The following is a 12,577-nucleotide window of genomic DNA, read 5'->3' on the forward strand; positions in this document are numbered from 1 at the left end:
CCAGATATATGCCCAGAAGTGGGACTGCAGGTTAAAATGGTAACTATATTTTTAATTTTATTATCTTCAAGCTTCTATGTATTAAGTTCTTTACAGTGTTTTAAAACACATCATCAAATATTATCTCTGGCAATTTGGGAAAAAAGAGAAATGAGATTCCTCCCAAACTTCCTTCCAGCCGCACCCTGTGCATTCTTCCAAATCCCACCTTCACACAACAGTGTCCTGGAAATTTTTCAAATTAACCTAAAATAGAGAAGTATTGTTGGTATGGAGTTGATCAGTATGTAGACTCACACAGACACACATATTTCAGAATTTCTGGGTGTTTTTCACCACAAATTTCTCATTTATGTTTGGGTTCATTTAGGTGAATCACAGTCTCATTAAAATTCCTAAGATCTCACACTCATGTTGTTAGCAACACAGAAGACTTTTAAAAGATAACAAAGCTTCCTTTTTCAACCAAGTTATAAAAGCAAAATAGAAAATAGCTTTTCTAAAATTAGGTGTGCCTTGGAATGGCTGCTGTTCCTTTCCCAGATGGGTGTGTGTGTTTAGTTCTCACAAGTTATTTGAGTCCTAACAGTTTGTTATTTAATATAAAAATAATTACATCAGCACCTTTCATCCTTAAGTGCTGCGTAAAGTAGTGGCTTTCTTGATACCACAGGAAGCCACTAGCTTGGGAAGGCCTCATAGTGACCATCTGTGAGCAAGGAGAAGCCTTGGCTACAAAGCCCAAATAGCCCTCCATTTTTTGGGAAAATAGTATATTGGATTGGCCAGAAAGTTCATTTGGGTTTTCCACATGATATTATGGAAAAATCTGAACTAACTTTTTGGTTAGCCCCATATTAACATTAACTTCCTAATGCTGCTGCTAAGTCACTTCAGTCATGTCCGACTCTGTGCGACCCCATGGACTGCAGCCTACCAGGCTCCTCCGTCCATGGGATTTTCCAGGCAAGAGTATTGGAGTGGGTTGCTATAGCCCTAATACACAGGTGTTAATATTTCCCCATTTCATAAAACATGGCTTTCTATTGTTGCTGTTGTTTAGTTGCTAAGTCGTGTCTGACTCTTTGCAACCCCATGGATTGTAGCCCACCAGGCTCGCCTGTCTGTGGGATTTCTCAGGCAAGAATACTGGATTGGGTTGCCGTGTCCTCCTCCAGGCGATCTTCCTGACCCAGGAATCAAACCTGTGTCTCCTGCATTGCAGGCAGATTCTTTGCCATTGAGCCACCAGGGAAGTCATGGCTTTCTATAGGATTCCTCAAGTAGATTGAAGGAATCAATTGTACCTGAACTCCCAGAAAATAAATTTTAAGTTCAATGCTTCCTTCCTGGAACAGATCATGAAAACAAAAAGCGAGATAGGTATCACTGACATGCACTCTCTGTGCTGCGTCCAAAGCGGTTCTGTGGACAAAAGGTTGGTACCTGGGCACTGCCTGTCCACGTATCACCAGGCGCCCCAACCCCAGGTAACTGGCTTCCCAGTCAGTGTGGGCTTCCTCCTGGCTGTGACTTTATGGATGATTTTTGGTGAATTGGAACAAAACAGACATCCTGATCCTCACATCTTTTGTTAGGATATGGAAATGTGAAAACAAAAGAAAGGATGGAGAGAAAGAGAAGAAGGGGGGGAAGGAAGGAAATAAACTCAAAGTAATTTAGAGTCTAGTGAATGATTTTATTTCTAATTAAGGAAGGCTAAAAATGTGCCATGGTGGTTACCACCTTCTGTAGGGCTTAACATACATGTTGAGTATGCTTTTCAATAAAAATATAACCTTTTAAAAAATATTGCACTTCTTGAAATTAGTATTAAGCATACTCCATAGGTTTTCAACAAATATTATTTGATGATGCTAACAAGATACAAAGCTAAGAAAAATGTATAAATTAGAATGGGTTCTAGTAAACCTGACATTTAACTCCACAATCAGACTTCTTTAAATATACTGTCAAGAATTCAGAAACTTGGGCTTTATCTAACATCCCAGGCACAGGTGGCTAAAATACCAGGACATATGTTTTCTGAATCTGGCATTTATCCTGGCTTTTTGAGATGTTTGGAAGAAATTCTAATATCGTTATAAATTTAGGATTATAGTTTTCCCTATTATTCATATGTAACACTTCTGAAGTATGTCAGCTGTGTTGACAAAAGTGCCTAGAATGCACAGCAATCTGGAGCTAGCTATTCTCTTCCCAGGACTCAAGAAATCTTTATTGAGCAAATTGAAAACAACCCATTCAATAGAGAGGCCCCTGGTATGTGGTCCCACTGTCTCTGGACACAAAGAAAATGGCACTGAAAATAAGCGCTTTGGGGCCCATACAGGCTCTTGCAGTTGGGGAGGAATTCGTAGGAAGTTTCTCTGTGTTGTCGTCATTGTTGAAGTTTTTCGTGTGACTATTGGTGGGCACAGTGCCAGCCACATCTCAAATGGCTATAAGCAACTTGAGGTGTGAGATCTGTCTTACTTGACTTTCTATTGACAGCATCCACAGCCATCCTCCTGGTACTTAGCATGGCTTAGAAGATCATAAAAAAATGATGGGAAATGGAGACTGAAATCTCTTTCTTTTTTCATGCAGAGTCTTTGATAACAAACCAAGTTGAAGAAGGGAGGTGGGGGACGGGGGCTGTGGAATGAGCTTTTAAGTGTGCGTGAGCTGGAGAATTATTCTCCTCCTAGGTTATTCAATAGTGATTCAAGGACTACTTAGCTTTTATTTTATTTTTTTCCTTTGCTGAAACTTAGTTATACTGTTATGTTCACAATGCCTGTGTTACCACCCCTAGTGCAATTCTGTACTGTAAAGCTAATTGGACAATTAACTTGGGAGGAACACACTTCCTAACCTTTGAATTAACAGCAGTGCCAACACATTAGAAAACTCTGAGGGTGAGAGCAGTCACCAACCAGACACTTAATTATATTTCAGGAACTGTGGCCTGGGCACAAGCAGAGACTTAGGAACCTCCTGTGTAGCTTTCCTGTAGCTTGAATATTTGAGTCCACTCATATTTCAGACCCTGGTAGGGACCATCCGCCAACTATGGATAAAAGACTGGTTGCAGAATGATTGGTTACTCATCACAAATCCTAACAATTCCCAACAGAATAAGTTCTAGTGTTGCTAGAAGTGCTCATGTATCTTGAATTATCACGTGGATAAGGAAAACACTAATCTCCCTGGAGAAGTACAGAAAAAAACAACAGAAATATGCCTTCTTTCTGAGGATAAATAAGGCAGTTGGCATTTATAATGCTTTTCAAGACAAATCTATCTGTGTGGTCTTAATGAAAAACTGAATATGGAAAAAGAGCCAGTTGAAGAATTTTTTATATTTCCCCTATTTACATGCTAATCTGCCCACTATTCTTTACGTTTCAGCTTTCCCATTGATAAAATGAGCATGGCATTAGTTTTCTGTTGAGTGTAATCTATTGCCACTAAATTAGAAGCTGAAGCTCCAGTACTTTGGCCACCTGATGTGAAGAGCTGACTCATGCTGGGAAAGACTGAGGGCAGGGGGAGAAGAGGATGGTAGAGGATGATATGGTTGGATGGCATCACTGATTCAATGGACATGAATTTGAGCAAACTCCAGGAGATAATAAAGGACAAGGAAGCCTGGCATGTTGCAGTAAACAAGAACATCTTAAAGCAACACCATTTATTTGCTCACAGAAGCAAATCATAGATCAGAAGTAGATTAGAAGTCCAGGGAAGTCTAGGCTTGATTCTCTGCTCAGAAGTCACTAGGCTGAATTTCAAAGTGTCAGTTGTGACAATGATCAAATCTGAGGTTTGGGGGCTCTTCCAAGTGCATGTGTTTGTGGCAGATCTCAGTTCCTTGTGGCTAGAGGACTGAGGTCCTATTTCTCTGCAGCTGCAGGGAACAGTCTCAACATCAAGACGCTGCCCACATCCCTTTGTCGGTGGTCCCCTCTATCTTTAAAGACAGCAACAGACACTCTCCCTCATGTCCAAATCCCTCTCACATTTCAAATCCCTTTTACCCAGAGGTGCCCAGGTCCTTTAAAGAGCTTGAATGATGAAGTTAGGGCCACTGAGGAAAGACTTCCTTTCTTAAAGTCAGTTGATTTGGAATCTTAATTACACCTTAAAAACCCCTTCACAGCAGTACCTAGGTTAGTATTTGGCTGAATATCTGGAAGAAGGTGTATATATAAGGGAATGAGCATCTTGGAGGTCTTTAGAATTCTGTCTTCCACAGGGAAAATAATGTTATATCATATTATTGTAATCTTAGAGTATTGTCAAATGGATTAAGTGAGATAAATGTGCAGACCACTTAGCATAGTTCCTGGTATAATAAGTCTAAAGAAGTGGGATCTAGTATTATTAATGCCTCACTATAGTATGTTTTCTTACCGGCATGAATTTTAAAATTATATCATGATAAACACTTTAGAAACGTAATGGAATATGTTTCTCATTATTTGGATCCTCTACAGAAAACACATACTATGGTCAGAGTCAAGGAACACAGGAAACTTAAGGTTTAGTCTGTTTGTTAAAATTTGATAAACTAATTCAAGTTATTTAAAAACAGTGCAATAAAAAAAGGGGCAATCAGGATATAATTCATATTGGTCCTCAGCGCAAGCCTCCATATCCTTTGGCATAAAATGAAGTATGGGCATCTGCACTGTTGTTCACTTTTTGCTTTTTAGTAAGAAAAATGCATCACAGACCCCATGCCTTAAACACCGACATTTTTCAGGGAGATCTGCTTTGTTTCTACTCCTGCTCTGAATGTAAAATGAATGCTTCAAATGCTCTATCCACACAAAGGCTTGGTGCCCCCTTTCTCCCTTCAATAGTTCCAGTTGAGAATAGGCAGCATTATGTAATTTGGTGACCAGGCACCAACAATGAGAATGCTTCTCCCTGGCTGTGGGAAGAAAAGCAGCTAAGGGGTTAACCGTAATATTTTGCAAATGGAGGCAAGTGAAGAAAAAAATTACATTAGCATAAGAAAAGGTAGGCTTAGGGGATTTTCCACTCCACTGTTGGGTGTAAGCGTTCCATGTTACCAAGGAGGAGGATGGCAAGAGAAACCCTAGTGCTTACGCTGTTCCAGAAATGCATGGCCATTGTACTCATCCTACTGAAGAGAAAGTCCTCCTAGTTACCGAGATGGGCAATGGTCCTTTCTAGTAAGAAAAGTCACAATTGGCTATATTAGGAAAAACATCCTGAGTTAAGCCTGGCAAGAAAGTAAGAGGATTCCTCAGTTATGTCACTTCTAGAGGAGAGGTGGTTTGTGATTAAAAGTAAAAATATTAAGCAGTGATTTTCATTATTAACTAGAATGGACCCCAATGTCTGTAATTAATTTCACTTAAATTTAATAGCTCATTTGAGAAATTGTGCCTAATTCACAGTATCTAAATGTAATTAGCAGATATTTCTTTTTCCTTAATACCTAGACTTATTTAAAGATTGCTTAATAGGGAATATCCAATTTCAAGTAATAATTATTTTTGCTAGTTGAAAGCATGCAAAATAACTGCAAAGATTCTTACTAATCTCTTTAGCATAGAACATACACTACTCAGTTGTTATCTGTTTCTATGAAGGTGCTGAATTCGTTTTTGAATCAGTCTTTGCTTCACTTTTATGAATAACTGACCAGTAAAAAAAAGGGGGGGGATTTTTTTGATTCTGAATTTCATTAGATTTAATAACAAAGTGAGCACAACTGTCCAAATAAATCATGATGAGTCTCATTAATCAAAACAGAGAAGGGTCAGCTTATTTCAGGTAAATTTCTATGACATTATGTGCTGATAACTATAGGAGAAATGGGGTAGGGTTAGAGGCTAATGAATGCATTGTGTGTTTCTAAGGAAAATCTTTCCAGATTAAACCAGTGAAACTTTGGGTTATTAAAAATGAGAACAAAGATCAAAGATTATCCCAGTCCTGGGAAATTTGCCCATAAATTGATAATAAAATTATTTGTAAGTCAGTTGATAAGATTGATATTGAGGGAATAGGTGTCAGGAGTCAGTTGAGACTCAGGAGTTTGGGTGAGAATGGATATACGTGTACTTATGGCTGAGTCCCTTTGCTGTCCACCTGAAGCTATCACAACATTGTTAATTGGCTATACCTCAATATAAAATAAAAGTTAAAAAAGAAATCAGTTGAAAAACAAAAATTTTACTATTATAGAGAGATTGTTGTTATTTAGTCGCTAAGTAGTCATGTCTGACTCTTTGCAGTCCCATGAACTGTAGCTTGCCAGGCTCCTCTGTCCATGGGATTTTCCAGGCAACAATACTGGAGTGGGTTGCCATTTCCTTCTCCAGGGCATGTTTCCAACCTGGTATCAAACCCACATCTCCTGCATTGACAAGAGGATTCTTTATCACTGAGCCACCAGGGAAGTCCTAAACACAGATGATCACTTTTCATTTCAATCTTGCATTTCAATCTTGTTTATTTTGTCTCTTCCTTTGTTTATTATTTTACACATGGACATTAAACATCTAGAAGTGATCAAGTTTTCAGATCCTCATCACTAAGAAATGACTTAAATAGATCTGCTTTCCCAACACAACCCTTGATCAGAAAAGGCATTATAAACCAAAGCTTGAGGAAAAGGGAAGAAAACAGGGGAGATAAAAAAGAGTACCTGGTGATTTAACTAAGATTAACATTATGATGGACCTAACAGAAACAGAAGATATTAAGAGGTGGCAAGAATACACAGAAGAACTATACAAGAAAGATCTTCATGACCCAGATAATCACAATGGTGTGATCACTCACCTAGAGTCAGACATCCTGGAATATGAAGTCTAGTGGGCCTTAGAAAGCATCACTATGAACAAAGCTAGTGGAGGTGATGGAATTCCAGTTGAGCTATTTCCAGTCCTGAAAGATGATGCTGTGAAAGTGCTGCACTCAATATGCCAGCAAACTGGGAAAACTCAGCAGTGGCCGCAGGACTGGAAAAGATCAGTTTTCATTCCAATCCTAAAGAAAGGCAAAGCCAAAGAATGCTCAAACTACCGCACAATTGCACTCATCTCACACGCTAGTAAAGTAATGCTCAAAATTCTCCAAGCCAGGTTTCAGAAATATGTGAACTGTGAACTTTCAGATGTTCAAGGTGGTTTTAGAAAAGGCAGAGGAACCAGAGATCAAATTGCCAACATCCGCTGGATCATCGAAAAAGCAAGAGAGTTCCAAAAAAACATCTATTTCTGCTTTATTGACTATGCCAAAGCCTTTGACTGTGTGGATCACAATGAACTGGAAAATTCTGAAAGAGATGGGAATACCAGAGCACCTGACCTGCCTCTTGAGAAACCTATATGCAGGTCAGGAAGCAACAGTTAGAATTGGACATGGAACAACAGACTGGTTCCAAATAGGAAAAGGAGTATGTCAAGGCTGTATATTGTCACCCTGCTTATTTAACTTATATGCAGAGTACATCATGAGAAATGCTGGGCTGGATAAAGCACAAGCTGGAATCAAGATTGCTGAGAAAAATATCAGTAACCTCAGATATGCAGATGACACCACCTTTATGGCAGAAAGTGAAGAGGAACTAAAAAGCCTCTTGATGAAAGTGGAAGAGGAAAGTGAAAAAGTTGGCTTAAAGCTCAACCTCAACATTCAGAAAATGAAGATCATGGCATCTGGTCCCATCACTTCATGGCAAATAGGTGGGGAAACAGTGGAAACAGTGACAGACTTTATTTTTGGGGCTCCAAAATCACTGCAGATGGTGACTGCAGCCATGAAATTAAAAGACGCTTACTCCTTGGAAGGAAAGCTATGACCAACCTAGATAGCATATTGAAAAGCAGAGACATTACTTTGCCATCAGAGGTCCATCTAGTCAAGGCTATGGTTTTTCCAGTGGTCATGTATGGATGTGAGAGTTGGACTGTGAAGAAGGCTGAGCACTGAAGAATTGATGCTTTTGAACTGTGGTGTTGGAGAAGACTCTTGAGAGTCCCTTGGACTGCAAGGAGATCCAACCAGTCCATTCTGAAGATCAGTCCTGGGTGTTTTTTGGAAGGAATGATGCTAAAGCTGAAACTCCAGTACTTTGGCCATCTCATGCAAAGGGTTGACTCATTGGAAAAGACTCTGATGCTGGGAAGCATTGGGGGCAGGAGGAGAAGGGGACGACAGAGGATGAGATGGCTGGATGGCATCATTCACTCGATGGATGTGAGTTTGAGTGAACTCCGGGAGTTGGTGATGGACAGGGAGGCCTGGCGTGCTGTGATTCATGGGGTTGCAAAGAGTCGGACACGACTGAGTGACTGAACTGAACTGATAACTTGTCTATGGTAAATTATGCTGTAATGAACATTGGAGTGCACATATCTTTTCAAATTATCATTTTCTTCAGGTATCTGCCCAGGAGTCAGATTGCTGGATCATATGGTAGTTGTATGTTTAGGTTTTTAAGGAACCTCCGTACTGTTTTCCATAGCGGCTGCACCTCTTCACATTCCAAACAACAGTGTAGGAAGATACCTTTTTTCTACATCTTCTGCAGCATTTACTATTTGTAGACTTTTTGGTGATGACAATTCTGACCAGTGTGAGGTGATACCTCACTGTAGTTTGGATTTTCATTTCTCTAATAATTACTGCTGTTGAGCATCTTTTCACATGAGGGTAAGGTGATGTGAAAAAAGCTAAGCTGAGTCTAAATGATGTCATGTTATAGTTGCTGGGGGGAAAGGATTGTTAGGGAATTGGGATGGATATGTACACAATACAAATATTTAAGATTGGTAACCAAGAAGGTCCCACTATGAAAAACAAAAAATAAATAGTAAGTCCTGGTTTTGAGTGCCTGCTCCTGTAGATACAGAATCATGAGATGTTTAGAGATTGCAGATGACACTCTTCTGCACACCCAACACCTGTCCTTTTATAGAGAGGGCAGGGAAAGCACAGAGGGTCAGATTTATTTTACTTCTTGTATCTTTTCTTCTCAGTTCAAGAATCAAAAGCCCATCTTTCCTCAAATGAATTGAGCGTTTCTTGTTTAATTGCTCCACCTGACCTCCTCTTTTACTAGGAAACCAGACTCTCAGACATGTTCATGCCAAGTGACCTTGGAATCAGGGGACATTGATTTTCTTCTTTTTACAGTATGGAGAGCTCAGTCAAGCTGCTATTGACAAACTAAGCCACAGATACCAGTGCCCATGGTAAGTATATTTACATCAATTAATTAATCTTTCCTCCTAAATTAGTACCAGAGTTAATTCTTTGTATTGAAGTAAGTTGCTTTACAATGTTGGGTTAGTTTCTGCTGTACAGCAAAGTGAACCAGCTATAAGTTTACCTATATCCCCTCTTTTTTGGATTTCCTTCCCATTTAGGTCACTACAGAAAATTGAGTAGAGGTCCCTGTGCAATACAATAGGTTCTCATTACCTCATTATCTATTTCATACCTGCATTGTTCTTCATTTACTCAGTCGTGTTCGACTCTTTGTGACGCCATAGACTTCAGCACACCAGGCTTCCCTGTCCTTCACCATCTCCTGGAGCTTGCTGAGACTAATGTCCATTGAATGGGTAATGCCATCCAACCATCTCGTCCTCTGTCATCCCCTTCTTCTCCTGCCTTCCGTCTTTCCCAGCATCAGGGTCTTTTCCAATGAGTCAGCTCCTCACATCAGGTGGCCAAGTACTGAAGCTTGAGCTTCAGCATCAGTCCTTCCAATGAATATTCAGGATTGATTTCCTTTGTACCTACAGGTATGTATGCTAAGTCACTTCAGCATAGTGGTGTATATATTTCAACTCCAATTTCCAAATTCTTTCCATTCACCCCTTCCCCCTTTGATGTCCATATATTTATTCTTTAAGTCCATGCCTCTATTTCTGCTTTGCAAATAAGATAATCTATACTACTTTTCTAGATTCCACATATATGCGTTAATATACGATATTTGCTTTTCTCTTTCTGACTTACTTCACCCAATAACAGAGTTAATTTTTCTTAATTATTTTATGTCTTATAGGTTTATTTGTACATTTGTGAATTTTTGCTCCTAATAAGCACAGAAAATCTTCACTATCTACTTGGTCAGTTCTGTTGCTCAGTCGTGTTCGACTGTTTGTGACTCCGTGGACTGCAGCATGCCGGGCCTCCCTGTCCATCACCAACTCCCAGAGTTTACTCAAACTCATGTCCATTGAGTTGGTGATGCCATCCAACCATCTCATCCTCTGTTGTCCCCTTCTCCTCTTGCCCCCAATCCCTCCCAGCATCAGGGTCTTTTCAAATGAGTCAGTTCTTCGCATCAGGTGGCCAAAGTATTGGACAACATCAGTCCTTCCAATGAATATTAATGACTGATTTCCTTTAGGATGGACTGGTTGGATCTCCTTGCAGTCCAAGGGACTCTCAAGGGTCTTCTCCAACACCACAGTTCAAAAGCATCAATTCTTCAGCGTTCAGCTTTCTTTATAGTCAACTCTCACATCCACACATGACTACTGGAAAAACCATAGCCTTGACTAGATGGACCTTTGTTGACAAAGTTATGTCTCTGCTTTTTAATATGCTGTCTAGGTTGGTCATAGCTTTTCTTCCAAGGAGCAAGCATCTTTTAATTTCATGGCTGCAGTCACCATTTGCAGTGATTTTGGAGCTCCCCAAAATATAGTCTGTCACTGTTTCCACTGTTTCCCCATCTATTTGCCAGATGCCATGATCTTAGCTTTCTGAATGTTGAGCTTTAAGCCAACTTTTCTACTCTCCTCTTTCACTTTCATCAAGAGGCTCTTTAGTTCCTCTTCGCTTTCTGCCATAAGGGTATTGTCATCTGCATATCTGAGGTTATTGATATTTCTCCCAGCAATCTTGATTCCAGCTTGTGCTTCTTCCAGCGCAGCATTTCTCATGATGTACTCTGCATAGAAGTTAAATAAGCAGGGTGACAATATACAGTCTTGACGTACTCCTTTTCCTATTTGGAACCAGTCTATTGTTCCATGTCCAGTTCTAACTGTTGCTTCCTGACCTGCATATAGGTTTCTCAAGAGGCAGGTCAGGTGGTCTGGTACTTCCACTCTAAGAATTTTCCAGTTCATTGTGATCCACACAGTCAAAGGCTTTGGCATAGTCAAGAAAGCAGAAATAGATGTTTTTCTGAAATTCTCTTGCTTTTTCAATGATCCAGTGGATGTTGGCAATTTGATCTCTGGTTCCTCTGACTTTTTTAAATTGAGCTTGAACATCTGGAAGTTCACAGTTCATGTACTGTTGAAGCCTCACTCAGAGAATTTTGACCATTACTTTGCTAGCATGTGAGATGAGTGCAATTGTGCAGTAGTTTGAACATTCTTTGGCATTGCCTTTCTTTGGGATTGGAATGAAAACTGACCTTTTCCAGTCCTGTGGCCACTGTTGAGTTTTCCAAATTTGCTGGTATATTAAGTGCAGCATTTTCACAAGATCATCTTTTAGGATTTGAAATAGCTCAACTGGAATTCCATCACCTCCACTAGCTTTGTTCATAGTGATGCTTTCTAAGCCCACTTGACTTCACATTCCAGGATGTCTGGCTCTAGGTGAATGGTCACACCATCATGATTATCTGGGTTGTAAAGATCTTTTTTGTGTAGATCTTCTGTGTATTCTTGCCACCTCTTCTTAATATTTTCTGGTTCTGTTAGGTCCATACAATTTCTGTCCTTTATCGAGCCCATCTTTGCATGAAAAGTTCCCTTTGTATCTCTGATTTTCTTGAAGACATCTCTAGTCTTTTCCATTCTATTCTTTTCATCTATTTCTTTGCACTGATCACTGAGGAAGGCTTTCTTGTCTCTCCTTGCTATTCTTTGGAACTCTGTATTCAAATGGGTGTATCTTTCCCTTTTTCCTTTGCCGTTTGCTTCTCTTCTTTTCACAGCTATTTGTAAAGCCTCCTCAGAGAATCATTTTGCCTTTTTGCATTTCTTTTTCTTGGGGATGATCTTGATCCCTGCCTCCTGTACAGTATCACAAACCTCTGTCCGTACTTCTTCAGGCACTCTGTCTGTCAGATCTAATCCCTTGAATCTATTTCTCACTTCCACTGTTAACAGTAAGGGATTTCATTAAGGGGAGGAATGGGGCAGGGCAAGTGAGATGCACAGAGCAGGAAAAGGGAACCAGCCTGTTAAGAACTGCAGCTGGATGTTGCAGAGTGGGGCCTTTAACTATATAAATGGTTGTTTTCAATGAAAGAACAAAAATACAACTTTTTTGGTTAAAAGCCCCTCATTTCATGCTGTTGGCCTAGAAACCATCATAATGCATCATGTTAGTTAATCAATGTAATCCTATTAAAGTCACACAATGGCTTGAATTGACACTCTCTTAAGGCAGCTGGTAACCTAAATGAAACATATCTAGTACAAGGTATGTTCAGTTACAGGAAAAGAGCAAAACCTATGCTTGTCATCTATTGGAACATATAATTCAGATTTCTAAGGGAAAAGAGATCAGTCAGCATTGCTCTTACAGGAGTGCAGATTCAATAATG

The 12,577-nt window shown here is 39.8% G+C and overlaps 1 protein-coding gene across 1 annotated transcript in view; it reads left to right on the forward strand.

Moving 5' to 3' along the window:
- The window catches only part of SPMIP2 (sperm microtubule inner protein 2), a 131,068-nt gene that overhangs the window by 60,287 nt on the left and 58,204 nt on the right, over nucleotides 1-12,577 (forward strand). The window contains exon 3 of the mRNA XM_068989606.1: nucleotides 9,187-9,245. Within this exon, the coding sequence (XP_068845707.1) occupies nucleotides 9,187-9,245 (59 nt within the window). The remainder of the gene's footprint in view (nucleotides 1-9,186; nucleotides 9,246-12,577) is intronic.

This window comes from Capricornis sumatraensis, chromosome 17 (genome assembly GCF_032405125.1).
Source record: "Capricornis sumatraensis isolate serow.1 chromosome 17, serow.2, whole genome shotgun sequence".
In the NCBI taxonomy this organism is placed as follows: Eukaryota; Metazoa; Chordata; class Mammalia; order Artiodactyla; family Bovidae; genus Capricornis; species Capricornis sumatraensis.